At 41.0% G+C, this 24,879-nt stretch overlaps 3 protein-coding genes across 4 annotated transcripts in view; 2 read left to right on the top strand and 1 right to left on the bottom strand.

Annotated features, from left to right (window-relative positions):
* Positions 1-6,833, top strand: part of dnajb6b (DnaJ heat shock protein family (Hsp40) member B6b) — a 29,561-nt gene extending 22,728 nt beyond the window's left edge. For both annotated transcript variants that reach the window (XM_056433918.1, XM_056433919.1), the window contains exons 9-10: positions 4,489-4,647; positions 5,923-6,833. In XM_056433918.1, coding sequence (XP_056289893.1) covers positions 4,489-4,647; positions 5,923-6,032 — 269 coding nt within the window. In that variant the 3' untranslated portion in view covers positions 6,033-6,833. The remainder of the gene's footprint in view (positions 1-4,488; positions 4,648-5,922) is intronic.
* A 13,102-nt stretch (positions 6,834-19,935) lies between these two features.
* LOC130206563 (insulin-like growth factor II) lies at positions 19,936-20,202 on the bottom strand. Its single transcript, XM_056434588.1, has one exon. It carries the CDS (start codon positions 20,200-20,202, stop codon positions 19,936-19,938), a length of 267 nt encoding a protein of 88 aa, XP_056290563.1.
* Positions 20,203-20,338: 136 nt separating this feature from the next.
* Positions 20,339-20,707, top strand: LOC130206633 (insulin-like growth factor II). Its single transcript, XM_056434687.1, has one exon. The coding sequence runs from the start codon at positions 20,348-20,350 to the stop codon at positions 20,705-20,707; it is 360 nt and encodes a 119-aa protein (XP_056290662.1). The 5' UTR covers positions 20,339-20,347.
* Positions 20,708-24,879: the final 4,172 nt, after the last annotated feature.

Raw genomic sequence — 24,879 nt, 5'->3', positions numbered from 1 at the left:
CCCCCCCCCCCCTCCTATCAGGACATCTTTTTATGGGCGTTTTTTAAAAAGTGCTGATGGTGCACGTCTTTTAAATTTGCCCTCAAACACAACCTGCTCTGCAGAGGCGTTGAGCCAAGGGACTTGACACCTCACTAATCGTTCAGCTACACAAGAAGCCATCTCCTCGCTGGGGACATTCTATTAGTATTTACATTTTTCCTCAGTTGGAGACAATAAAAACGCAGGTCTGACATCCTTTAAATACCCGGCATGATGGGCTCAGATACGGGGTTAGATTTAGTGTTGGATATGATTCCAGTTGGCTCAGAGGTCACTGTGTACAGATAAGACAGTGTGTGTGTGTGTATGTGTAACATGAGGAATGTGCTTGGGGCTAGTTTATTTACACAAGCCCCGCTGCATATTTTTGTGAGAGAAGAGAGTGAGAGAAACTGAGGAGAAGGGAACGGCAGGGTGAGGCCATGAGTCAAGCTGCAGTGTTGAGACTGGTTAAGTTGACTCTTATGACATAAACATAAAATAATGTGTTTTATTCACGTAAATTTATTTCTACTATATCATTTGTTTTTTTGTATTTCTGTCGCTCAATTTCTTTATCATCAGTTCATTTGATTGAAGGGGCGTTTGCGCCTGCGCAGTCCTGTTGCTAGGTGACACTGCAGCCCAGCGCCTATTGCTTACATAACCTGTAACCCCCCCCACACACACACACATACCTCCTACCCTCTGTAAATGTGATGAGTAAAGGAAGTGTGTGTGTGTATAGGGATTATCACAAGAACTAGCAATAAACCGCACAATCTAACGACTCATAATAATATGATCATCTTCGGATCGATACAAATGCGTCGGCATTAGGTGTCCATGTCGTCAGTGGGGAGCAGTTGAATAGGTGTTGATTTAGCAGTAATTACATTTTTAGTGCAATAGCTCCCTCTCCTGGGTCCCAGAAGGGTGTGCAAAGAACTACAACCAGAAGCGATAACCTTGATGTATTTTAAACTACATTTCCCATAATCTGGGAAATTTGAAGTAGGCCTCGAACGTTGCACGGACCTGACCCACATTTTTCTTATTTTAGTTTATATTTATTTAAATAGGCACCTTCAAAATATGCAGATTATTGGCATTTTTCTAATCACAATATACAGAAGTGTGTTCAGATAACTATCAGTCCAATACTTTGAAGGTAATTTATAGAAGAAGATTATTATCTGGCTTGTTCCTTGGTTATGAGCAGTGTCCTTTTTGTTTGAATTCTTGAAGCAGATTTATGGACATGTATTCCCCATGAACATGGAGATCATGACATTCACTGATGGTTTTAAATCCATCTGACATGTGTATACTTCATGTACGGTGATGTTTACTTTAATGTAAGACGGCGAGAATGAGGAAGATGTTTTGAAGCAAATGTGGTCAATCCGCCAAACTACAATAACTATCTCGACCCCCCCTCAATGTGTGTCTGAGTGTCTCTATAAACTTGGAGAGGTGGAAGCAAAGATGTTTTTTCACCTCTCAGTTGTGTGCATCTTATTTCCTAACTGGACAATAATTCCAGAAAAATATTCGTACACAAACAAGACATACAGTCTTAGAATTAATTTACAATCAGTGGTAAATGGTTAAGTAAACATGTTTACTTTAATTTTCTAAAAAGGGAGAGAGCGAAATTCCTACTATTAACCAGACATTAGAATTCAAAGCTGCACCCTCATGCGGCCACTAGGGGGCACTGTTTGTGTAGAAAAGACAGCATGACGTCATCCGGCCAAACGATAATTTCATGAACATGACTCGCATGCTGAAGTAACTACACAACGGTGTGGAGGATAACTGCAGCAGCTTGTTCCAAGTTATATTCATAGAAACATAACTTTTTCATGAGGGGAACTTTAATTTCTACAATTTAATCATGAATTTATATTTAATTGTCAGTATTCGTTTTATTATTCATGATGTGAACTAATTTAGCTCTGTATTTCTTGTTAAAAATAAAGTATAGTACCCTCCTCTCCGGCGTCCATCCATTCCAATATGACACGCAGTACTGTGAGCTCCTGTCCCAGAGTCTGCTCATGATATTAAGGATGACTTCCTGTTGCCAGAGAGGAGCATCCGGTGTAACCACCACCACCACCAACACACACACACACGCACACGCACACACACACACACACACACACACACACACACACACACTCTCTCTTCCCACTCCTCCTCTGCCTGACAGCTTAGCGTGAAGCATCGAATCGAACCGGAGCCGCTGGCCACTTTGTGAACGATGGCAAAGATAAGCTGCCAGCTTCTCTTTGGCTGCGTGTGCACGAGGACACGGCCTGCATCTCGGCAGTGCGGTCACATCAGCACGACGCCAGACGTCTCGACCCAGGCGAAGGTGGACTGTTGAGAATACTCTGGTCCACAGTTAAAGTTGTCATGTAGGGTTAACCTCCCCCTGAGCAGTGATTTATTTTCGTCTTTAGCCTCCAGCCGGCTGCTTTTGTCTGACACACAAAGATGGTGTGTGTGTGTGTGTTTAGGTGTTAACCCGGGTGTTTGTGCATGTGTACGAGCTCCTGTATTGCAGTCCAGACGGTGTGTATCAAAGAGCGTTTACAGACTGCATTGTGCAGCCTGGAGACAAATGACAGGCGCTCTCGAGACAATAGCTGCAAATGAGAGCATGAGAAGCTCCTGCGGCTTTTCAAATGAAGTCCTTGATCCAGAAAATACAAGGCCACCTTTTTATGAGCATTACAAGAGCTCACCATCGTCACTGCACTTTGATATTGTCCTTGTGGAAATTAATTAACTGATGATGGATTATGAGACTTGATATCGGAAAGAATCTTATCACGCAGGTAACCCGGCCTGTTATAGCCCAACAATATTGATCCTTTTGGAACAAAGCGCACAAGCTTTGAGTTACATGCATGTTGGCTAAATCCAGCGGATGGATCACCAGTTGAATGCAAGTTGGGATTAGTTGTTTCTCCAGAGCTGCGTGGAGAACGAGTAGCTGTGAGAGCCTTGAGAGTGAAGCCACCGTTTGTCCTGTTCCTGTTGGGTCCTCAGCGTGCTTGTCTCTAAAAGTGTATTCAATATAAAAAAAGATGATTTAAAAATACTCTTTTAACATAAATAATGTGTGGCACTACAGGAACATAAATCACCTGTTTTTCAGCATGACAACAAACTGCATACCGCCAAATACCGAATACTCGGCCAATTTCGACCTTGGAAATCGACTCGGGGCATGATGGAGGTCCTGCAGTGATACGATGCCCATTCAAAGAGAATGGAAAGCTCGTGACGTCTTTATCTCCGTTTGGACCTGCGCACATGCAGCCGTCCAGAAAGCATGGAAAGAGAGCCGTCTCCCTCCAGAACGTCACATAAAGCCACAACCTTCCACCTAGACATGCGCATTCATGAATACAATCCCTATATGTTTACGTTGAGGTTGTCCCACAGGTGCACAGCAATATGTCAAACAAAGCCGTCACGTCTCTGATGCCTTGTGATGTGTTTAAGGCCGGGCTGTTCCACGCAGGGGATTTTTAAATGCTGGTGCAGATCGTCCTCTAAATGGGACCAGGTTCAGCACGGCAAGCATCTGGCCCCCTTTCTTCTCCTCTCCACTGCCTTAATTACACAACACAATGGCGATGAGATCTGCCTGTAATCTCGCAGCATAATAAGCCCCCCCTCCTCTATACCCTGCCTGCCACTAATTCAATATAAATGTAAATTACCTCGAGAAAAGAATAAGCAAATCTCATTTTATTTACATGACTAATCACAATAAAGTCAGGCAGATGAAATATGAATGAAATATATGGTCGGCGTTTGAAAGGAAGGAGGGCTCTGTGTCGCCTTAGGGACTCTTTCAACTTCTTGTTTTATACCATCTTTGTTGTTTCCTCTTGGTGACATCAATAGGTCTATTCACTTTTTGTTCCACCTGTGCTCAACTTGCTGTAATAGATGTGTTTTTCCTCGTCTGATTGTATTCAAACTGCCAAGGGCACCACAAGGTAATGTGTTTTCCTTTCAGATGACTTTTCTTTGCAGCACACATCTCATGTCAGAAGGCCAAAAACGTTACACAGAAGAAGAACAAAACTATAATAATAATAAATGTATAGAAAAAGATTCTGTATATATAATGTTTGTATAGAATATGTATATATATTATAATTATATATAATATATATATAATTATTTATATATATAATATATATACTATAATATAGATATAATATCTATTTATATTATCTATTTATATTATATATATATATATTATAAATATACAGTATTATATATATATATTATATAAATATATTATATAAATATCTATATATATATATATAATATATATATATTTGATATATAATGTTGGTTGTAAAACCCCAGGCCATGCATCCAGACATGGTTTCGGTGTGATTCTTTCCCACTCTGCTTTGCCCATACTCACAGACATGGCAGCCGAAGATCCCTCGGAGGAAGACTGTCGTCGCCGCAGACAGAATGCACTCCCTGGCCTCGGCCTGCATCAGCGCTACCTGAAGAACTCTGCCCAGAACCCCTCGGAGGAAGAGGAGGAACATGGCCTACAGAGCCTGGCACTAACGAGAGGTACGCCCACACGCCACCGCACAGCTGATTAATTAGCAGCACACGGGGCTATCCTTTAAAGACTAGGGTCTTAATAAGCGCGTCTAATTGTCTGCTTTTGTGCCTGATGGCCGCACAAAGGGCGATGACGGAGAGTGGCGCGTTTGATTGGCAGATGTAAACACCCAGGACGAGGTGTTGATTAGGCAGCTCTGTTCTGCGGCGCAGTAACGACCAGAGGTCAGAGGTCGCCCTCTGTTTTCCTTCGTCGGGTCAAAAAGTCGCGCACAAAAGCTGAGCAATTATCTGCAGCACACAGTCGCGGTCACGGAGGGTTTTTATAATGGAAGCTTCGTTAGTTAAGGAGGGAACCTTTAATTTAACTGTGCATACTTCCTGCTGGGATGCAAACAAAGGCCCTCATGCTCTGTCTGAGATAATGACCCAAGCTACTCAAATATGGGTCCTTGGAGATTGGGTTTTTAACTACTTCAGCCGGCTGCAAGTAAGACTCTTAAAAAGTCTGTTCCACTGTCTATTATTTTCTCTTTCTAGAGTTTTTATAAGCTGACCAATTGCTTTATTTTTAGTTATTTCATAATTTAGGAATGCATTATAGATAGTTACAAATCCGTGATGAGAAGAACATTTTGGCTACTGGTGTTTATTATGTTAATAATGATGCCTCATACTTGTTTGTACTTTTTATTCTCATTTCTCAAATGGCCTTCAAATTAACATTGAAGGCTATTTAGTCTTTGACCTTTTGGGAAAAGGGTTGTAGGGCGTCTGGACCACAGTTAATATATTCACACTTGTGAAGCTTATAAATAAATATGGATTTGTTCTTTTAAACAGTGGTAAATATATGTAAGTGAACAGTTGCATTCAAAATGTATTTCAGTAAAAAGTAATACATGTGTGCCTGGCCAAGCACACTTTGTGATATTAGAGAGTGATTCTTTTACTCTTTAGTTGTTAATTAGTGAGTTTGAATAGCTCCAGTTTAGTGCTGGCACTTTCTCATGACGGAGCCATGCACCCCCCTGTATCCGGGGTTAGGTTCAGCTGATTGGCCGCTGGTGCTCGTGTCATGTTTAACTGACCGACAGGTGAGTCGTGTCAATCTTCTCATCGTCTTTCGGCAAGAAAGCAAATCAGTTTTGTTCGTGACTCAGCAGTCAGAGAGTTTTTTTGCACAACCTGGAAACCCACACTTTGATTTTGAATAAATAACTGATCTATTCGTCCCTCGAACATTCACATATTTAATGAAAATGTTCTTTTATTTTGAAGGACACATGGACACGAAGAGGAAGAAACCGTGGCAAAAGGAAGCGGAGTCCAAAAAGAAAAGGGCCCCTCGACACTTCCCTCGGTTTGGTGGACTCGGTGCCTTTTATTAAACCGCCTCAACCAAACGCACACAAACATATATCTGCTGGCAGAAGCGCCATCAATCATCCGGGGCATAAGTCCATCATCGCTATGTGTCGGAGGCCCAGCATCCCCCGCGTAACTTCTGCCTGCAGAGACGACCCTGCAATGTTTTGTTTTATCTTGAATACATTTTTAGTAGTTACGCTTTTGCTATTGCTGTATTTATTGTGGGTGGGCCCCGTGGACGGATCAGAACTTTAATTAATCTCCTATGTTTGGACTTTTCCACTTTTTTACAGCACACTTTTTCAGAACGTGTGTTTTGAAAGACTTCAGGTGGAAGGAGAATCCCACGTGCAGCCTTGCTTACGATGAGCGTGAACATCGCTGCATCGATAGCGCGTAGCATTGGGAGAGTACGTGATGGGCTATTTAGTGGAAGGGGGGGGTACCTCGGGAATGTGAGTGTAAAGCAGAAAAAAAGCATTGAAGAGTGAGTTTTATTACACACAAAAATGCTGAGTCGTTTATCACATGCGAAAGCTGACAATCAACACTCTGGAAGCAGCGGTGTTCACTCTTTTACCACGACAGGGGGAGATTATAGCTATGCTCTCGAAGTTCTTGTTTTCTTTTTGCAGGATTCTTTTGGAGTAGATTCAGCAACGCGTTAACCTTTCACGGGTCTTTTTTGTAAAAAGGTTTCCTCAACGGAATAAGGTTTCTCTTATCTGATTTGCCCTCGACATTACTGTAAGCTGACATGTAGAAATGTTCATTTTTTTGATGGACTCCTACCAATAAATGCTTCGAGAAATACAACTCTTCATTGTTTCATATAGTATCCTATCATATCTTTCAGATTACTTTATTAGTCCCGAGAGGGTGTTCTAGTTTCGTTATCAGTGGCGGTTCGTCCATAGAGGGCGCTAGGGCGCCGCCCCTCTTAAAATTTTTAGATGAAAAAAAAAAGAAGAAAAAAAAAATACATCCTGTCAAAAAACATTATATGCCAAATCATTTAAATAGTAAATATACCGTGTTGACGCGCTAAATGTGTGTGGGAGACCGTCAGCCTGTCAACAACCACTTAAGTTAATGTGAAAAAATATAATACAGGACTGTCTCAGAAAATTAGAATATTGTGATGAAGTTCTTTATTTTCTGTAATGCAATTCAAAAAACAAAAATGTCATGCATTCTGGATTCATTACAAATCAACTGAAATATTGCAAGCCTTTTATTCTTTTAATATTGCTGATTATGGCTTACAGCTTAAGAAAACTCAAATATCCTATCTCTAAATATTAGAATATCATGAAAAAGTATACTAGTAGGGTATTAAACAAATCACTTGAATTGTCTAATTAACTCGAAACACCTGCAAGGGTTTCCTGAGCCTTGACAAACACTCAGCTGTTATAAATCTTTTTTTTAACTTGGTCTGAGGAAATATTAAAATTTTATGAGATAGGATTTTAGAGTTTTCTTAAGCTGTAAGCCATAATCAGCAATATTAAAAGAATAAAAGGCTTGCAATATTTCAGTTGATTTGTAATGAATCCAGAATGCATGACATTTTTGTTTTTTTAATTGCATTACAGAAAATAAAGAACTTTATCACAATATTCAAATTTTCTGAGACAGTCCTGTATATCGCCACTCATTATCACGGAGAGAAGCCCCTCCCCTTTTTCGGGTCGCTGGGCTAACGTGTGTGTACCATCATAAAACATTTCACGGTCGTTTCAGTAAGGACGGTAGGGCTGCAACTAACGATTATTTTGATAATCGATTAATCGGTTGATTATTCTATCGATTAATCGGATAAAAAAACAAAAAAACTTTAATTTGCAACCCTTTATTCAAAACAGGGTCCGTACGGTCATGGAAACCCTGGAAAAGTCATGGAATTTTTAAATGGCTATTAGCAGGCCTAGAAAAGTAATTGAAAAAAATAAAATCCCAAAATATTTGGAAAACTAATGCAAATTTGTTTTATTCACATTTTAATTTACACGGTATAGATACGGTATGCTTTGGAATTCTCATTGTTAGTTTAAATACTACATCTTCTCACTTTGTCACGTATAGACAGAGTTTTCACAAAATGTTTAATCATGGAAATTTGGTTTAAAGTCATGGAAAGGTCCTGGAGATCCACTGGTCACCATGGTGATGAACCCTCAGTGTTCATTGGTCACCATGGTGATGAACCCTCAGTGTTCACTGGTCACCATGGTGATGAACCGTCACAAACAGACTGACAGCTTTCCTCTCCTGAGCAGTGGTCCCCATGTGGCCCCCTGAACAATATCAGAGACGCGTTCCGATTTATTATTTTTTTCACCTGGCCCGCTGCCGTTGAGATTGCAGTGAGACGCGGAAAAAATGTGAAGTGGTGCTCTTCGCAATAAAACATCTTTGATGGGATGTGTCGCGTCTCGGCCAATCAGCGTTCAGATGTCCACAGCGTTTGGGAAGTTAGGTTAGCTTGAATGTTAGTCCGCGACATCTGCTGCTGTCACGCTGCACGGTGTAGCGATACTAACAAAGTACCCGTACGTTAAACACGATGTGATTTAGCATTTTTTTAGTATCGATACTTCATTAAAAGAGCGATCAGAGCGCACGCGCTGCTCCGCTCCATTAAATGCTGTCTGCACGCGCAGCGATCACAGCGAGTTGTGGCTTATCTCCGTTGCCTTTCTCCATGGAAAAATATTTTCCGCTATCCGCCACGGAATAAATTACCAAGTTTTCTACGTTAAACTCTTGTGGAAATGCCACACACGTCGTGACATGTAGCGCCCTGGTGTCTGGGTTCATAACGTCACCCGGAGGCGCACTTAGCTCCGTGAATGTCTCCGACGACGTGAATGACTTCCGCATCCAGCGCCACGTGAGCAGCAGCAGCCAATTAGATTCATCAACAGCGGAGCAGCTCAGCGCTGATTGGCTCTCACAACGCAGCGTTCCGTCTCTCCCTCCACTCTGGTTTCTCCTGCGCCGCTCTGCGCTCAACTCAACTTTGTTTATACTCCGTGATTTATTGAGCGCCGTAATAATCGCGCGACACAACGAATCGATAATGAAATTCGTTGCCAACTATTTTAATAATCGATTTTATCGATTCGTTGTTGCAGCCCTAAAGGACGGCTTCTCATTGGCGGATGAAACGTGAATCTTGGGTCGCAAAAATGTGCGCCCATTGGCCAATGACATCGTTTTATTATTTCACGTGACTGGACTATTCGGCAGATCAGAGACCGGCGTTCCCTCACGGAGCTACGCGAGCAGGTAGCTAACGGAGCTGTCAGCTGGAGGCTCAGTGAGTAATTTCCCCTGTCTGTTGTTCCAAAGTCCTGGGACTGAAACTCTCTGGACTACAACGGGGTGAGGGATCTAAAGAGCTGCAGACAAGTGTAAAGCACGAATCTTGCCGCAGTTATCTAGCTAAGAGCATGGAGCTAACTCGCTAACAGCATGAAGCTAACCCTGTCTTATTAGAGTTATTGAGACGTTTGCCCACTTTAAAGAGAGGAGGCTACTTGTCTTTACAGTAGTGGGTCTGCTCTGTCACCCAATGTAACATGTGATCTCTTTCTGACTCTATTCTGCTCTGAACCTCTTTCATGTGAGGGTGAAACTCTTTTATTTTGCAAACCTCTGAAACCCAACCCAATGTTCCTTAAAGCTGCTCTGAACCTCTCATGCCCAAAGTTACAGTGTGTTGATAGTTGTTATTGGACCGTGTTGAGCACGCTGTGTTCTTGAAATAAAGCTTTGTTTTTTACAATATTCTACTCAAAACCTCTTTTCTTCTCATTGTTGAGTGTTTAAACTGCCCCCCCCCCCCAAAAAAAATTCACCAGCCGCCACTGTTCGTTATCCATGCATAAATAACAAAAGACTAAAAACAGACACTTCATAGCAGATCCCATAATATACGTCACAGCACATTAAGCTCTAAACATATCAATGATGTTAGTGATTTTGTCATAATAAAAAAGCTGATTTTGCTTATATGTTGGCAAAAATGTACACAACTAGCAGACATGGAGCAACATTAGCTTTCATTTGAAGTCAAATATTCGCTCTCATTGTACCTCTATTTTGGTCCCCACCACCTCTGAAGGGAAACATCTGGCTGTGGTATTTTATAGAGCTGATCGTTAAAGGACAGGACAAGAACATTAGCTAAAAGACCCTGAAATGCCTCCACGAGTCTTGTGATGATTCTGTATGGATTCATCACGACTAGCGACCACTTTTCCGATTACACATAGTCATTGTTTATATAAAAACATCCATGAGAGCTGCTTTACCCGCATTGGCTACATCATCAACAGTACCTCACACACGCACAACAACACAATATTGTTCATTAAGTGTAGAAACACCTAATCATCATACACTAACTCTTAATCAACTTGTATTTATTCTTCGTGTCTCCTTCCTTTCGTGAATCTTCTGCACCAACTGCTCTCCCAGCACAGTCGTTTCATTGAAGCAGGGACAAAACACTCTGGATCATGGGCAGAGCTCTGGAAGGAGCAGTTTTCCCAGATTATTTTGAATGAGCCTGCAGTGTTTTTGTATTATTCATGTGGCAGAATGAATGCATATGACGCAGCTAGTCTCTACGGGTTTAATTAAACAGCGTCGAGGCAGAGGCCCGTCTCCATCCATTGCCTTTCTTTTGCCTCCTCCTCCTTGAGTCAATACACAACTGTTTCTTACTGCGTAAAAAGACTGTGAAATCTTCCCGTCAACTTCCACTCTGAGGACATATACCTCCCGGGGAGCGACAGCTCACTGTCAAGCTCCCCGTCAACCCCCGTCTGCCTCCTTTTAAGAGAAAAATAACCCACTTGCCCTCGATTGAGGCAGAGACCCACCCATCACCACATGGAGAGGAATTATTTAGTGCATACACTCGGTAGAATGAGAGTGAAATGGGAGTTATTAGTCAGTATACAGGACTGTCTCAGAAAATTAGAATATTGTGATAAAGTTCTTTATTTTCTGTAATGCAATTAAAAAAACAAAAATGTCATGCATTCTGGATTCATTACAAATCAACTGAAATATTGCAAGCCTTTTATTCTTTTAATATTGCTGATTATGGCTTACAGCTTAAGAAAACTCAAATATCCTATCTCTAAATATTAGAATATCATGAAAAAGTATACTAGTAGGGTATTAAACAAATCACTTGAATCGTCTAATTAACTCGAAACACCTGGAAACATATTTTCAAATGTTTGATTTTGTTTTGCTGTTATAAATCTTTTTTTTAACTTGGTCTGAGGAAATATTCAAATTTTATGAGATAGGATTTTAGAGTTTTCTTAAGCTGTAAGCCATAATCAGCAATATTAAAAGAATAAAAGGCTTGCAATATTTCAGTTGATTTGTAATGAATCCAGAATGCATGACATTTTATTTTATTTTATTGCATTACAGAAAATAAAGAACTTTATCACAATATTCTAATTTTCTGAGACAGTCCTGTATATAATAATGTTCAAAATAATTTCTCTTTCAAAGGACAAAAGACTTTTTGTAGTCAGAAAGAAGTGGAATGATAATTCAACAAGTCTTAAGTCAATATACTATTGGAATACATCATTGCAATTTTACACAGGGAGCTAAAAGCAACAATAAACCAGATTTCCAGCATGAGAAATAGAAATCTAATTTCTTTTGTGTACAAAAAAACCTGCATAAAACTCCAAATAGACTGTTTTGAGGCAACCGTTTTATTCTAGCACGTTTTATCATCAAATTGCATCATACATGTTTTATTCAACATGCAGAGAAGCTGCTTATTGTTCAACGTGAAAGGCCTCTTTATTTTTATCGTTATAAAGAAAAGAACGGGAACCGTTGAAACAGGACTTCATGACTGCAACAAATCTATAGATCATCATAACAAATGTTCAAATCGATGAATATATTTGTGATTGAATTAAATCGAACACACGCTGTGACACAGATGTGTTTCGTTCCCCGGGAGCTTCTAATTGGTTTGGTGCAGAAATTGTCAATCAAATAAGTGATGAAATATGATTGGAACAACTTTCAATGGATTTGTTGCTCATCCCATTGGCTGGAGAGCTGGTGTTGTGCTCAAGGACTTAATACTTAAAACATGCTTGGTCAAAGCAGCTAGATGAAACAATTTAAAGAACTATTGGGTTACCCAACAGCATTGAAACTATTTAAAAAAACAAGACATACGAAGAGAGACAAAAAGAAAACACCTGGGTGTGCTTTATTTAGGAACAGCTGTCAGACAGGGATTTAGATGCGGCTAAATTGGCCTGTGATTTATTCAAGAGTGCACTCAGCAGATTAGGGGAGAGGAAACATCATAGCAAGTGTTCTTTAGTTAACTATTGAAGGGAGCTGAGATATTTGCACCCTCGACTACAATAATTGCTTTTTACACGGAAGTATAAGGCATTTTCGCTAAATGTCAAATAAGTTAATCATATTTTAACATGAAGTCTTTGGAAAGCCTCAGCTTTATTATTGCGGGCCTGCAGAATTATATAAATAAATAAATATTTATATTTTAATTATTTAAATGAATAAATATGTATATATGAATTATATAATAAATAAATATATTTATATAATTCTTAACATAAATGCATGTACATACATTTGTTAAAGAACATTATTTTAAGAAGGAAGAAGAATTATATATAAATATATATATATATATAAATATATATATATATATATATAATTATATTATACTTAATATCATTTAAAAAAAGAATTATATATATATACATATGATGTTGATGTTTATCAGGACCTCACTAAAGTACGTTGTCTTTAACCACTGGGGCCCATAAATATGTGCAATAACTTTAATGATATATTTAAGACAAACACATTTGCTAAATACAATTATTACTCGCCTAGTCCTTTTCTATTCTTTGCAGAGGACCTCCTTCAGCTTTTAGGTTCTCCATTTCAGTTGTCTTTGGTGTATCTGCCTTTAGTTTCCCGAGGGACTCTGTGAAAGCATCTGTTTGGTGATGACATTGTTCTGTCACTTCCCTGTGTGTGACCCCCCCCCCCCCCCCCCAGCCATCTCTCCCCTCTCCTCTTCTTTAGCTTCACTTCTATCACTCCTTGTTTGATGGACGTCCACACAACTCACTCAAGGCCATTGTGTGAGAAATTACAATCAAAATCTCACCGGCTCGTTCTGCTTTTAAACTTCCAAGCCGGCAAAGACAAGGAGTTATTTTGGGAGAGGTATAATCTTGGATGTGTTTCACTGCAGACAATCTACAAGTAAAACGACAGTGGGCTGATTGAGCCGAGCCCTCCGCCAGAAAAATCGTGGAATCAAACTGTGAGACCGAAATATAGATGAATAATCTACAGACCACTTCAATGATAACAATGTTCCTCTCCCGCTGTGTGCAATCAGCACACTCTAGCAAGAAAACATACATTCAGTGAGATTAGGAAATGAGAAGGGAAACAATGTTTAAATTCATTTGAATTGCATCTAAACACCACATGAAGAAAGTAGTCGTGTAAATATATGAGGTGTGCATGGTTATTGTAGTTGTATTTATGAAAAGAAGCAAGCTTTTTTTTAATGACATTTTTTTGGTATCACTTTGGTCGAGGCGAGCAGATACTAGTAGGTGGAGTCAAAACAATGCAGACCACTGATTGGTCTGAGAGAATCATTTACGTCAACATCCGAGCTGAGCTCCAGTCGATTTTTTATTTAATTGATTTGAATATAAGTGCAAATGTTCCTCGGTTTGGTTGCCAATGAATGATTCAGCGAGGGTCCCGTTGTGCTATCACAATAATCTCTGTGTGGAAGATAAATAGAAAACATAACCTGGTACACAAATAACAAAGTGGAGCAGAGCTGTAGCATGAAGTGGAGTCACGATAAAAGTCTTAAAACAGCTGGGCATTGTAGTTTTTAGCAAACAAACTCAAATGGGGCGACATTTGTGCATTTGTTGGGGACTATTTTCTGCTGCGGATTAATACACGTTTTGGTCGTCTAGTCAGTACTTATGGCAATGTGCTGTTGACTCAAAACCTACGGAGCATATGCTCATCATTATGAACAAACATGTCCCCCAGTGCAACATTAGGGATCACTGGCGTGTTTTTAATAGTTTTTGAACACAATAAAGTTCCAAGGCACAAAATAATAAGATATAACAAAGGCATTGATTTATTTGTACAATAAGTAAGACTACAAATTATAAAATATATCCTCCGGCTTGTCCTTAAAGTAAGTGAAGAACAGTATGAATAGAACAAGTAATATTTAATAACCATTTCCATTCCTGAACACATGATTTAAAAACAACTGCTACTTGTTCAAATGTTCATGTTACATATCTGCCTTTCTGAACATGGTTGCAAAGGTATGATATTTTGATTTTAGGGGAGTCATCTTTGTCTGAAGCATATGAACTATCAAAGAATGTACAGTTATTCAGTTCGGGGACATTGTTCTTGACGTTTGTGTCACTCTTTCGTCACCCCATCCAGGCCAGAGTGTCATGTGACTCTACTGTAGTGTTCTTCTCGCAGGAAGAGGGGGACCCTGCCTCTGCACGCTACACATGGAAAGAACACGATTACTCTAAAGTGGGGAGAGACATCAATGTGATGTATTATTACCACTCTGGACCTGAGCACACCCCCGTGAAGTGAAGATCAGGCCTGTCTGACATAAGATGACGGTCAGAGCGCACTTTGAATAATGAAGTCTGATTACAGAGAAGCAGACCAACAAATATCCCACACTTTTGGATCATTTACACGTGAGAGGAGTGTATGCTATAAATCTACACTGTAATGCTCCGGAGGAATACATTTACAATGAAATACAAAATGACAGAAAGTCTTTCTTAAATATCATCATTGGTTAAGAGGATATAAAAGAGACACATCGTTGCGTACAGTTAATTAAAACATAATTCAATGATGTATCAAATACAATTTACTTTCATCAAGAAGTAAATTTCATTCATAAAATTAAATTCACCCTTTCTCTCAATGACAAAAAGAAATCTCAAAATTAGAAGAAAATATCTCATAATCTATATTTTGTCCAAATGAGTATATCAAGAGCGTAAACAGGCAGTGTAGAATAACGTTGAGGTAATATTTCATGTATAATATGTCCATATTACCCACAATAGCAATATTTACCATTATTTGTCTCTTATTAATGTTTATTTTGATATCAAGAGAAGGAGTTATACATTCAGGTATTCAAAATGTAATAAATAAAAAAATTAAAAACCCGGACTGCAGAAATTCATGAATCATGTCATATTGACTTTTCTTCTACAAAACAAAAGCGTTAATAAAACACCACCAGACATCTTCAAATTCCTAAAAACACCCCAACGAACATACAAATGAATATTAAATGTACTGTACAACCCGACACGCATGCAGGGGGGTAGAGTTCAGAGTCCGAAACAACACGAGGAAACGCATCATCACATTTTCCGCATGTCCTCCCCTTGATTGGCTAAATTTTGATCAGGCATCAAAGTTTCTGATAGGCTGTAGCGGGGGCAGAGAGTTGTTGCTGTTGCTAGGATCCTGTTGCTAGGACGGTTGCCATCTAAGAGGCTCAGCAGGAAATATGTAATGAATCATGGATGGTTGATTTCTCTCTAAGCACCCTAATCTGTGATGCAGATGAGCCCAGAGCTCGCCTCCCCCGGCTCCATCCTCCTCCTCCCAAAACGAAACACCCTCAGCCCCCCCTCCCCACCTCTGGATGGGTTTATTAAAAAAATAAACAACAAAAAATCAAGTTTAGATTTCGAGGGCTGGCATTTCAAATGATCCTGAGGTTGCTGTAGAGGAGGGGGAGGGGGGGGGGGTACTGATAGCAATTGTCATGCTAAAACCGGGAGGTCAAAGGTCACTATCAGTTATTTGTTGAGGGAGAGCCAGAGGGAGACTGGCCACGACCCTACCTGACCCCTGAGATTATTCTCAATGCTGTGACTTGTGAAACTCGGACCATCTCACACCTCCTGAAAGGGGCGGGGGGCGGGGGGGGGGGGGGTACGTGCAAACGACAGCTGAATCATACAAAACACAATTCACAGACTACCACCGAAGTGATTTTAGGATAAAAAACATAATCAAATTAATTGCAGTCAGAAAAGAAGACAGAAATAAGCTGTCCTCGCAACACTAAACTGTAATTTAATTTTCTGCGACTCGCAAAAAAGCCCAAAAGACTATCGGGACTTTTCCAAAGCTGTTATTATGCAACAGTGAAAAAAAAAGCCTCGTTACGATTCACAAAAGGTCCTCCATCCCGGTGCAAATGTGCCTCCGTGGCTTAACAACCGCTGTGGGCCTTTTTAATATCATGCTATTATACAGGCCCGTGTTCAGCGGAGACTACGTTGAGGGCGCTGCAACCCCCAATCGAACCACGGCGGGCTTTACTTATTTATTCCTGTCCTGTAAAAAGAGTGCAGCTGTTTCATATAAAGTGGCAAACAGTTAAACTATTCATATGAAACACTTCTGGTGTAGACGCTGCACATTATCCATTGTACAAAGTGGTAATTACAGACACCAGATGACAGACGGTGAGCGTCTGCTGCTTTAATGGCACGCGGCACCACTCCTGAGTGACATGGCTGTAAACATCTTGTGCTGCTTGCCACTTCTACTGGAGCAATATTTACTTTGATGTGATTATATATTATACTTTAAGACTATTTCATCCTTCATCCTCCATCCTGCTCCTCTGCTCCTGGACTTGAGACCTTTTATCGCTGTGATTGTGATTCGTTGTTGTTGTTGTTGTGGCTTTATTTCACATTTATATCCGCTACTTTATGTTTTTCTGTTCCGCTTTCATTATTTTCAACGCACACTCTTAATCCCATTGGTGCTTCCTGGTCAAACAATCATTTCAAACTAACAAAAATCAAAATCCCACTTGTCTGTATGTTGCATCCTTTGCCTTTTGATTAACCTCCTTCCCTTCGTGCCAGCGTCATGCATCCCTTGACGGTCTCTCCTTTTCCTACCCTTTGCCCTCATCTTTCCTCGCGGCACGTCACCGGATCCTTTAGAATCTAGTTGTATACGTGATGCTAATACCTCCTGACACATTTGTTCACCGTCTCTTTATCATTAATAATTATGCAAAGGAGCTGCGTTGTCAGTCGAGCAAAAGAAACCAATCTTAGTATGCAAATGGTTAAGGTCCCTGCGGAGTGTGGCGATTAGATGTGTGTTGATAAACTCACTTATGATGAGTGACAGTGAGCCGGATTGAAGTTGCGCTGGTCAGCAACCACAAGAAGACATTGATGGGAACACCGACCGCCAAATGCCAGGGTATATCCCCAGATGCATGATGGGACAGGGATGAAACGGTGTAATATGTCATTGTGGCTGCTGTGAGCCCATTAATAACCAGAGAGCAGGAAGCAAAAGGGGGTAATGAGAGGAGATTTGCTTCCTGATTGAAGGCTTTTCCTTTTCTGTTCAGCCAGATGTTTTCCCGAGCTGCAACGTGTCTCGTTCAGCTGCTAACGTCCCAAAAACCTTTCACCAAACCAATCAACTATCTTACGTCTGGACCATAAATCTCATGATGCAACGTCCAATTTAGCATTCGACTCGGTAGTTTTACGCCTGGATTAGCCTTCGCTAGCTCTGTAAAGCTTTCTTTAAGTTTGGGTGGTATTTATAACTACTAGCTAGTTTCACTGTTCACATTCATTTGTAAACAATATTTTGAGCAAGTTTCTGATTTTATTTTCCATATTTGTACTGCTAAACTTTTTATAGGCTACGAGAAAGCTAAGTTAGCTCTCCCGGTTTATTTACCTCAGCTAGCTAACGGAACTAAAAGGCAGTATAATATTTCGTAACAACTAATCTCTAAGAAGTTATGTAGTGCATCCCATTTTAATTTAGTAAAATCTATTTGATAAACACTTATAACCAGGCAACCAGTTTCTGAGGATGAATTATTTGAGTCAAAAATAACACCTGGAATCTCTCTTTTCTTCAAGTTGCTTCAGTGTGTTTAAATCTTTCTTTGGTCTTTTATGAAAAGTGAATCAAGTGTTATTTGGAGAGGCAAAATTACAGCTGACAAAAACAGTTTGGGTTGTTTGTTCAAAGATAAGAAAGAAGAAGAAAAGAAACGCAAGCTTTTGCAGATTTATCCCAAATGGACACATTTAGTGATGTGGTTTTTATCGTCGCTTACTTACTCTGCTTATCTTTGGTGGGAGTCCACATTTTGAATCACAAATCAGCAAGATCAATTTTCTCAGGACAAAGAAGAAGCTGAAGAAGAAGAATGACACGAGCTCGAGAGTGCCAAGTTTAAAAGCTTGCTTGTTTCTTGGGAAGATCAAAGGTTTGGAGGCCTTGGACGGACATGAGAGGAACAGCCTCTGCAATCTGCTCTCCGGTCCAACAACAGCAGCAAAGAAAAACAAGGCTTTTCTCTTTGGGAAATCCTGGAAAGCGTCCCAGCCAGTTTTTCCAACAAGCAAACACTGAGATCTCCCAACCCCTCCATGGGGAAATGACATGTTTGTCACCGTGTTGTGTGTTATCGTTCAAACGATGAATCATACGCAGGTGGTTTCTCGTACTTGGCTCTAAAACAAAAATAAAAAAAAGACATGAAAAGTTGAGTAGCTGGATTTTTTTAATGTACTCTGCAATTATTTTTTTCAAGCAACCAAGTAGATCTTATTAATTCGATAGTCAGGTTCTCCCTGATAATTCAATGGGACGTGGTTTAATAAGAAAAATATATTGTTTTTGTTGACGTATCCACAGGGGGACGTTTCAGCCACAAGGCTTTTAGATTAATTATTAATAACAGCATTCTGCTGTAAGTCGGCTTTTGCTGCAACCAGCTGAGGTGTAGTTAGAATCTAACCTTTTCTTTTCCCTATGAGCTGATCTGAGATCATCTTCTGTCTCATTGTCACCCTTGATAAGACTTGTAGCACAAGCTAAATATATACATTGTGATGTCTTTAGAGGACGGGAGCGTGAGGTGAGGCGTGGGTGCACAAATCAAGACGCCAGGCGAAGGTTTTGTTAAATCCAAGTCTTTGTAATTTGGTTCTTTGAAATCAAACAAAAGGCAAAACTTAACTCCACCACCCGTCGGTGTACACAACAAACATAATGTCCCGGACTCTCTTTAGTTCCTCATCAGCTTCATCCTTTTCAGCTGGGCGGCTGCCTTCTTCCGCCTGCACTGCTGAGTGGGAATTGTAGTCTTTCACCCCGGCTGGTTGTAGTCCCTGCTGCAACCACCGGGAGGGAATGTACCTCCCATTAAGCACTCTTCCTCTGATGACATCACATTTCCCCCTCCACTGGCTTGAGGCCTCCGCAGGACCAGACAAGGCCCACAGGACATCTCGTCGTGAGAGGGCATCTGCATTCCCGTGGTTCCGGCCTGCCCTGTGCACAACACAGAAGTTAAAAGCTTGAAGGCTGAGAAACCATCTTGTTACCCGACTGTTGGTTTCCTTATTTCTTGCCATCCACTGCAAAGGTGCATGGTCCGTGACCAGTGTGAATTTCCGCCCCCTGAGGTAATAGCGCAGGGTTTCGAGGGCCCACTTAACTGCCAGACATTCTTTCTCCAGTGTAGAGTATCTCTTCTCATGGGACAATAGCTTTCTGCTACTGTACAGGATGGGGTGCTCCTCCCCCTGCTGTACCTGGGAGAGTACTGCGCCCAGACCTACTTCTGAGGCATCTGTCTGTACCACAAACTCGCTGTTAAAGTCTGGAACGGCGAGCACGGGGTGGGAACACAAGGCCTTCTTGAGGTTCATGAAGGCCTCCTCTGCCTCCTGGGACCACTTCATCATTCGGGGCTCATTTGTGGTTGACATAGTTGTCCGTGGCGAGCAAGACAGGAGGCAGTTTGCTTGGCAGGCTGATGAGGGTCCTGTGGAAGACTGCCTGCTCCTGGGCTTTGATCTTCTCTGCCTGCCTTCGGAACTTTTTGGCCCTCAGGATGGCGGGGACACCCCTCCGGAGCCGCTGGGCCGCCTTCCTCTGCCACACCTCGTATTTGGAATACTTCATGGTCCCATGCTGCTTCCTTGGGACTTCCTGTTTTAGTGCGGGCATCATAGTCATTTGCTACTGAGCTATCCAAATCTTGAAAAGCCTTCTGTGACTCACCGGACAGGAACGGAGCAAGCCGTTTAAAGTGAAGGGGAGGGTCTTAAGGACGCCGGCGTCCTCAGTGGACTGTGGAGTGGAAGAGGTTAAGGTCAAGAAGATGACTTCGTCCAGTCGCGCGCTGGTGTTGGCGCTGGCCATGGCGCTCTCCGTTGTGGAAATAACCTCGGCAGAGACGCTGTGTGGGCGAGAGCTGGTGGATGCGCTGCAGTTTGTCTGTGAAGACAGAGGCTTCTATTTCAGTAGGCCAACCAGCAGGGGTAGCAACCGGCGCAACCAGAACCGTGGGATCGTAGAGGAGTGTTGTTTCCGTAGCTGTGACCTCAACCTACTTGAGCAGTACTGTGCCAAACCCGCCAAGTCCGAAAGGGACGTGTCGGCCACCTCTCTGCAGGTCATACCCATGATGCCCGCATCCTCCACCACTGTGATGTCTTTAGAGGGCGGGATCGTGAGGTGAGGCGTGGGTGCACAAATCAAGACGCCAGGCGAAGGTTTTGTTAAATCCAAGTCTTTGTAATTTGGTTCTTTGAAATCAAACAAAAGGCAAAACTTAACTCCACCACCCGTCGGTGTACACAACAAACATAATGTCCCGGACTCTCTTTAGTTCCCCGCCGGCTCATCAGCTTCATCCTTTTCAGCTGGGCGGCTGCCTTCTTCCGCCTGCACTGCTGAGTGGGAATTGTAGTCTTTCACCCCGGCTGGTTGTAGTCCCTGCTGCAACCACCAGGAGGGAATGTACCTCCCATTAAGCACTCTTCCTCTGATGACCAGTGTTGGGCAAGTTACTGAAAATTAGTAATAGTTATAGTTACTAGTTACTTCTTTTAAAAGTAATTTAATTACTTTACTAGTTACTGTATATCAAAAGTAATTAGTTACTCGGGAAAGTAACTTTTAAGTTACTTTTATGTCTGCTTTTTTAATGTAATGAACAGTACTGAACAGTCAAACACAATAAACATATGTTGTTGACCTATTTATTGCAATCAACAGGGCAACAGGCCTTCAAATCAAGCAGTCGTACAAAAGTCCTTAATACTTAACTTAATACAAAATAACTGTCTGTCATTTAACAGTTTTTTTTTACCACATTAGGCCCAATGAAATAAAAGTGATTGGCCTACAGTATTAACACTAATTAAAAGAGAAAACAAAGGTGCCTTGAGGTGCTGCATATAATTGAGGGGGTGCTCACGGATGTTGATCTGGAGTCAGTTTGGTAGGATTTGGGTATAAATAAATTATTTCATTTAAAATATGGATTTTTATTTAAAGATATTCATGTAATTTGCATGCAAAATAGGTCTACCGAACCAGCGGACAAAAAATTCAACCAGCGGCAACACTTCAAAAAAACCGGACCTGGCAACACTGGAAGTGGCTGTCAATCACAGTGTGGCACCGTGATGCTGGTCGGGGCGTGCCTGTGATTGGCGGAGTAGGGAGGCGGGTTAACCTCCCGGAAGTTAAGGGTGGTTGACGGAAACTGTTGTTGAGAGCTGCTGAGCCGAGAGGAGCAGCTGTCTATGTTGGTGGATGCCCAATAAAGGAGGAATAACAACGCCCGTCTCCGTGTCATCAGTCCATAACGTCCGAGACGTTACAATATCATGCGCCACCAAGGTCCTGCGATGTCAGATCAGAAGCAGCTAAAGTAGCCTAGCTTGTCTTCTTGTCTGCAAGTGTTCATTTTCACAAAAGAGAACTCATTTAAATTTCAGTAACTGTAACTGTTAGTTGATTTAAAAAGTTGATAAAATGTTGTATATGTTGTGATGACATCACAACATATACAACATTTTATCAACTTTTATGGCAAACTTGTTCGTAAATAACATCCCAATTACACATCTAGCAGAAACTATGTGCAGTTTCTATACTGGAGTTATTCTATAGTGGTAATGAAAACTGCAGTCTGGTCACTACGAGCAACCGCCTCTATCATCATAGTTATGTATAATCGTTGATATTAAATATATAAAGATATTGATTATAGACTTTTTAACCCATTTCTGCAGGTGGGAATGTGAGCAATGGATTGAGCACGAGGCTGAATGTGCTGATGTGTGTTCTCTAAAATCGAGATAATGATTACATGAAGACGTTTTAAGTTTTAAGATCTCAGTCTGACTGAATAATGCAGTGCAGAGGACTTTGTTCGAAACATGAACACATATTGAAATACTTTTTGTATATTGATTCCCCCCCTGAACACAAATATGTCTCTAAATGTGTGAATGTTGTGAAATGAGCTGAGGTGCTTCTCGCCGTGGGGTTTGGACTCACTGCTCCGATGAAAGAAAGAGTTACCCGTTGAATGTCCCGGTGAGACTGCACGCATGTTGAAGTGTGTGCGAAGGACCGAGAGCCAACAGTCATTCCAACAAACCACAGAGACCCCATCACAGAGGGGGCGGGAGCTGTGAGGCTCACCGGGCTCCACGGATGGAAAGGCCCACTTGACGTTGTTGGCGGTGCGGAGGCCCGACTGAGAGGCCTGCGCTCTGTGTGGAGATCTGCTGGTTTCAGAAGCATCCATCGGCTCTGAGATGGCTTTACGCCCAAAGTTTCCCTGACAAGATGTGTTTCCTTATTTCACGCCGGTGACTTTTCACTTTTGCGTCCCCCCAGTATTTCCAGCTTTTCGTATCCGGCGGTAGACATTTGGTCTCCGTGGTTCGAGGCAGGGTTGTGAGTATTTTCTTGTGGCATCGAGGTTAGAAAGGCATCCGCCGGCTTTACACTTATTTACATCCCTGTGATATGTCAGCGCTCCTTTACAACAACAGCGAGGTATGCCGATTTTGACGGATCTCACTCCAAAGACTTATTCGAGCTTAGGCTGTAATTTAGAAATCCCTAAATAAAAAATCACTTTGAGTTAAACCAAGCAACCAAAGAGGCAATATACACTATCTCATTTTGTGACTTTTTCAGAACGCATTAATCCTCCCAAATGGGAGCTGTCAGATATTGGAGCACACCAGATACCTCAGGAAGCAATTACCATGAATACATTTTCTAATAAACTTGTACCCATCAGATGATAAGCAATTAAACATGCGTAATTATGGTTTCCATACAGTAATTTCTAAGCTGATTAGGTTTGTGTGCTTTACAACCTGAATGGGTGAATATTAATAGGGCTTTGGTTTGGTGTTGCTGGTTAGCGGTGGCAGCTCATCAGCGGATCAGATGCAAATGAGGCCTTAGGAAGTGCATGAAGCCTCATTCCTATTAGAACTGTCAGGGGAGGGAGGGACAAGTCAACGGGTAGCACGCACACACACACACACACACACACACACACACACACACACACACACACACACACACACACACACACACACACACACACACACACACACACACACACACACACATGAATATGCATTCACACATGAGGCACACGCACATTGTTGAAAGGTAGGAAATTATATATTCTTAATATAAACGTCACAAATGTAGGTCTCTGGTGTCAAATTCATCCAATTTGACAGTTTATGTCATCTTCAGTTGCAGATGATCGAATAACGGAAATAATTATGCAATACTTTCTAATAAGGCCCCCTTTATAAAGGGTTTATAAGTTGCGAGTAATGACTTCATGAATGGCTAATAAGTCATTTAATAATGTTTTATTAATGAGTTATAAAGCATTAATGAGAACATTCAGATCATCTCCTCTTAAGCATCACATTGTTGTGAGGAACATTCATGAATTACATAACAGTGTGTATTACTTGATGATCTATTATAAAGTGAGACCCATTCCTCTCTATTAATGATTAACGAATGTGTGTTACTACAAGCTGGTTAAGTGTCACAGCACAAGTCAAAGGTAGTTTTAACAACTTGTGTATTGACTTGTATTGAGTGATTTAATTATAACACATTATAAAGCATGTCATAATGCCCAATAAGGTTAAGGATCCCAATACTTCATAATTGTTGGTCACTCACTCAGATATTTTGCAAGCAATGTCAATCATGCATTATTAACACACATGTAATGGAAATAAAAGATTACCACGATGGGAATTATAATACATTATGATCCATTCAAAAAGAGAATCTCACTGAGTGACCAGCAATGATGAAGTGTTGTGATATTTGACCTTGAGTTATTATAAAATACTTTAGAATATGTTATGATTATTGTTATAAACCATTATGAATATTGATATTATGAGTGCTTATGCATGAATATACAGTGCTATGAGCAGATTATAATGTACGTTTTTTATAATAGAAGTCTGCTTTTAATGCCCAATAGACATCGACTCCAAAGAAAGTTGTAAAAAGTTACATCTTTCTGTAAATATGAATACAATTGGACTTTTTGAATGGCTGGGCTTTCTCTTCTCTGTAAGACTGCAGCAGGACCTCAGTGGATGAAACACATGCCTGATTTCATCACTTCCTCCTCCGCTGGTGAACTAAACATTGTATCTGTACAAACCTGCGAGTCTCTCCCAGATACAAACCCACAGGGGCCGCGATACATCTTTTCTGTGTGACTTTACGAAGGCGACGATTCGATCAAATGTCATTCACTGAGAGCCGCCTCCTCCCTCCCGTGTGTGTGTGAGAGTATCAGAAATAATATGAAATACCAACACAGCA

Source organism: Pseudoliparis swirei, chromosome 16 (assembly GCF_029220125.1).
Source record: "Pseudoliparis swirei isolate HS2019 ecotype Mariana Trench chromosome 16, NWPU_hadal_v1, whole genome shotgun sequence".
In the NCBI taxonomy this organism is placed as follows: Eukaryota; Metazoa; Chordata; class Actinopteri; order Perciformes; family Liparidae; genus Pseudoliparis; species Pseudoliparis swirei.
The sequence above is the reverse complement of the archived record's forward strand: the minus strand, read 5'-3'. Positions and strand labels throughout refer to the sequence as shown.

What these genes read in the sequence shown, in the direction of transcription:
- LOC130206563 (XM_056434588.1), bottom strand. Translation starts at nt 20,202, where the DNA reads ATGACTATGATGCCCGCACTAAAACAGGAAGTCCCAAGGAAGCAGCAT.
- LOC130206633 (XM_056434687.1), top strand. Translation starts at nt 20,348, where the DNA reads ATGACTTCGTCCAGTCGCGCGCTGGTGTTGGCGCTGGCCATGGCGCTC.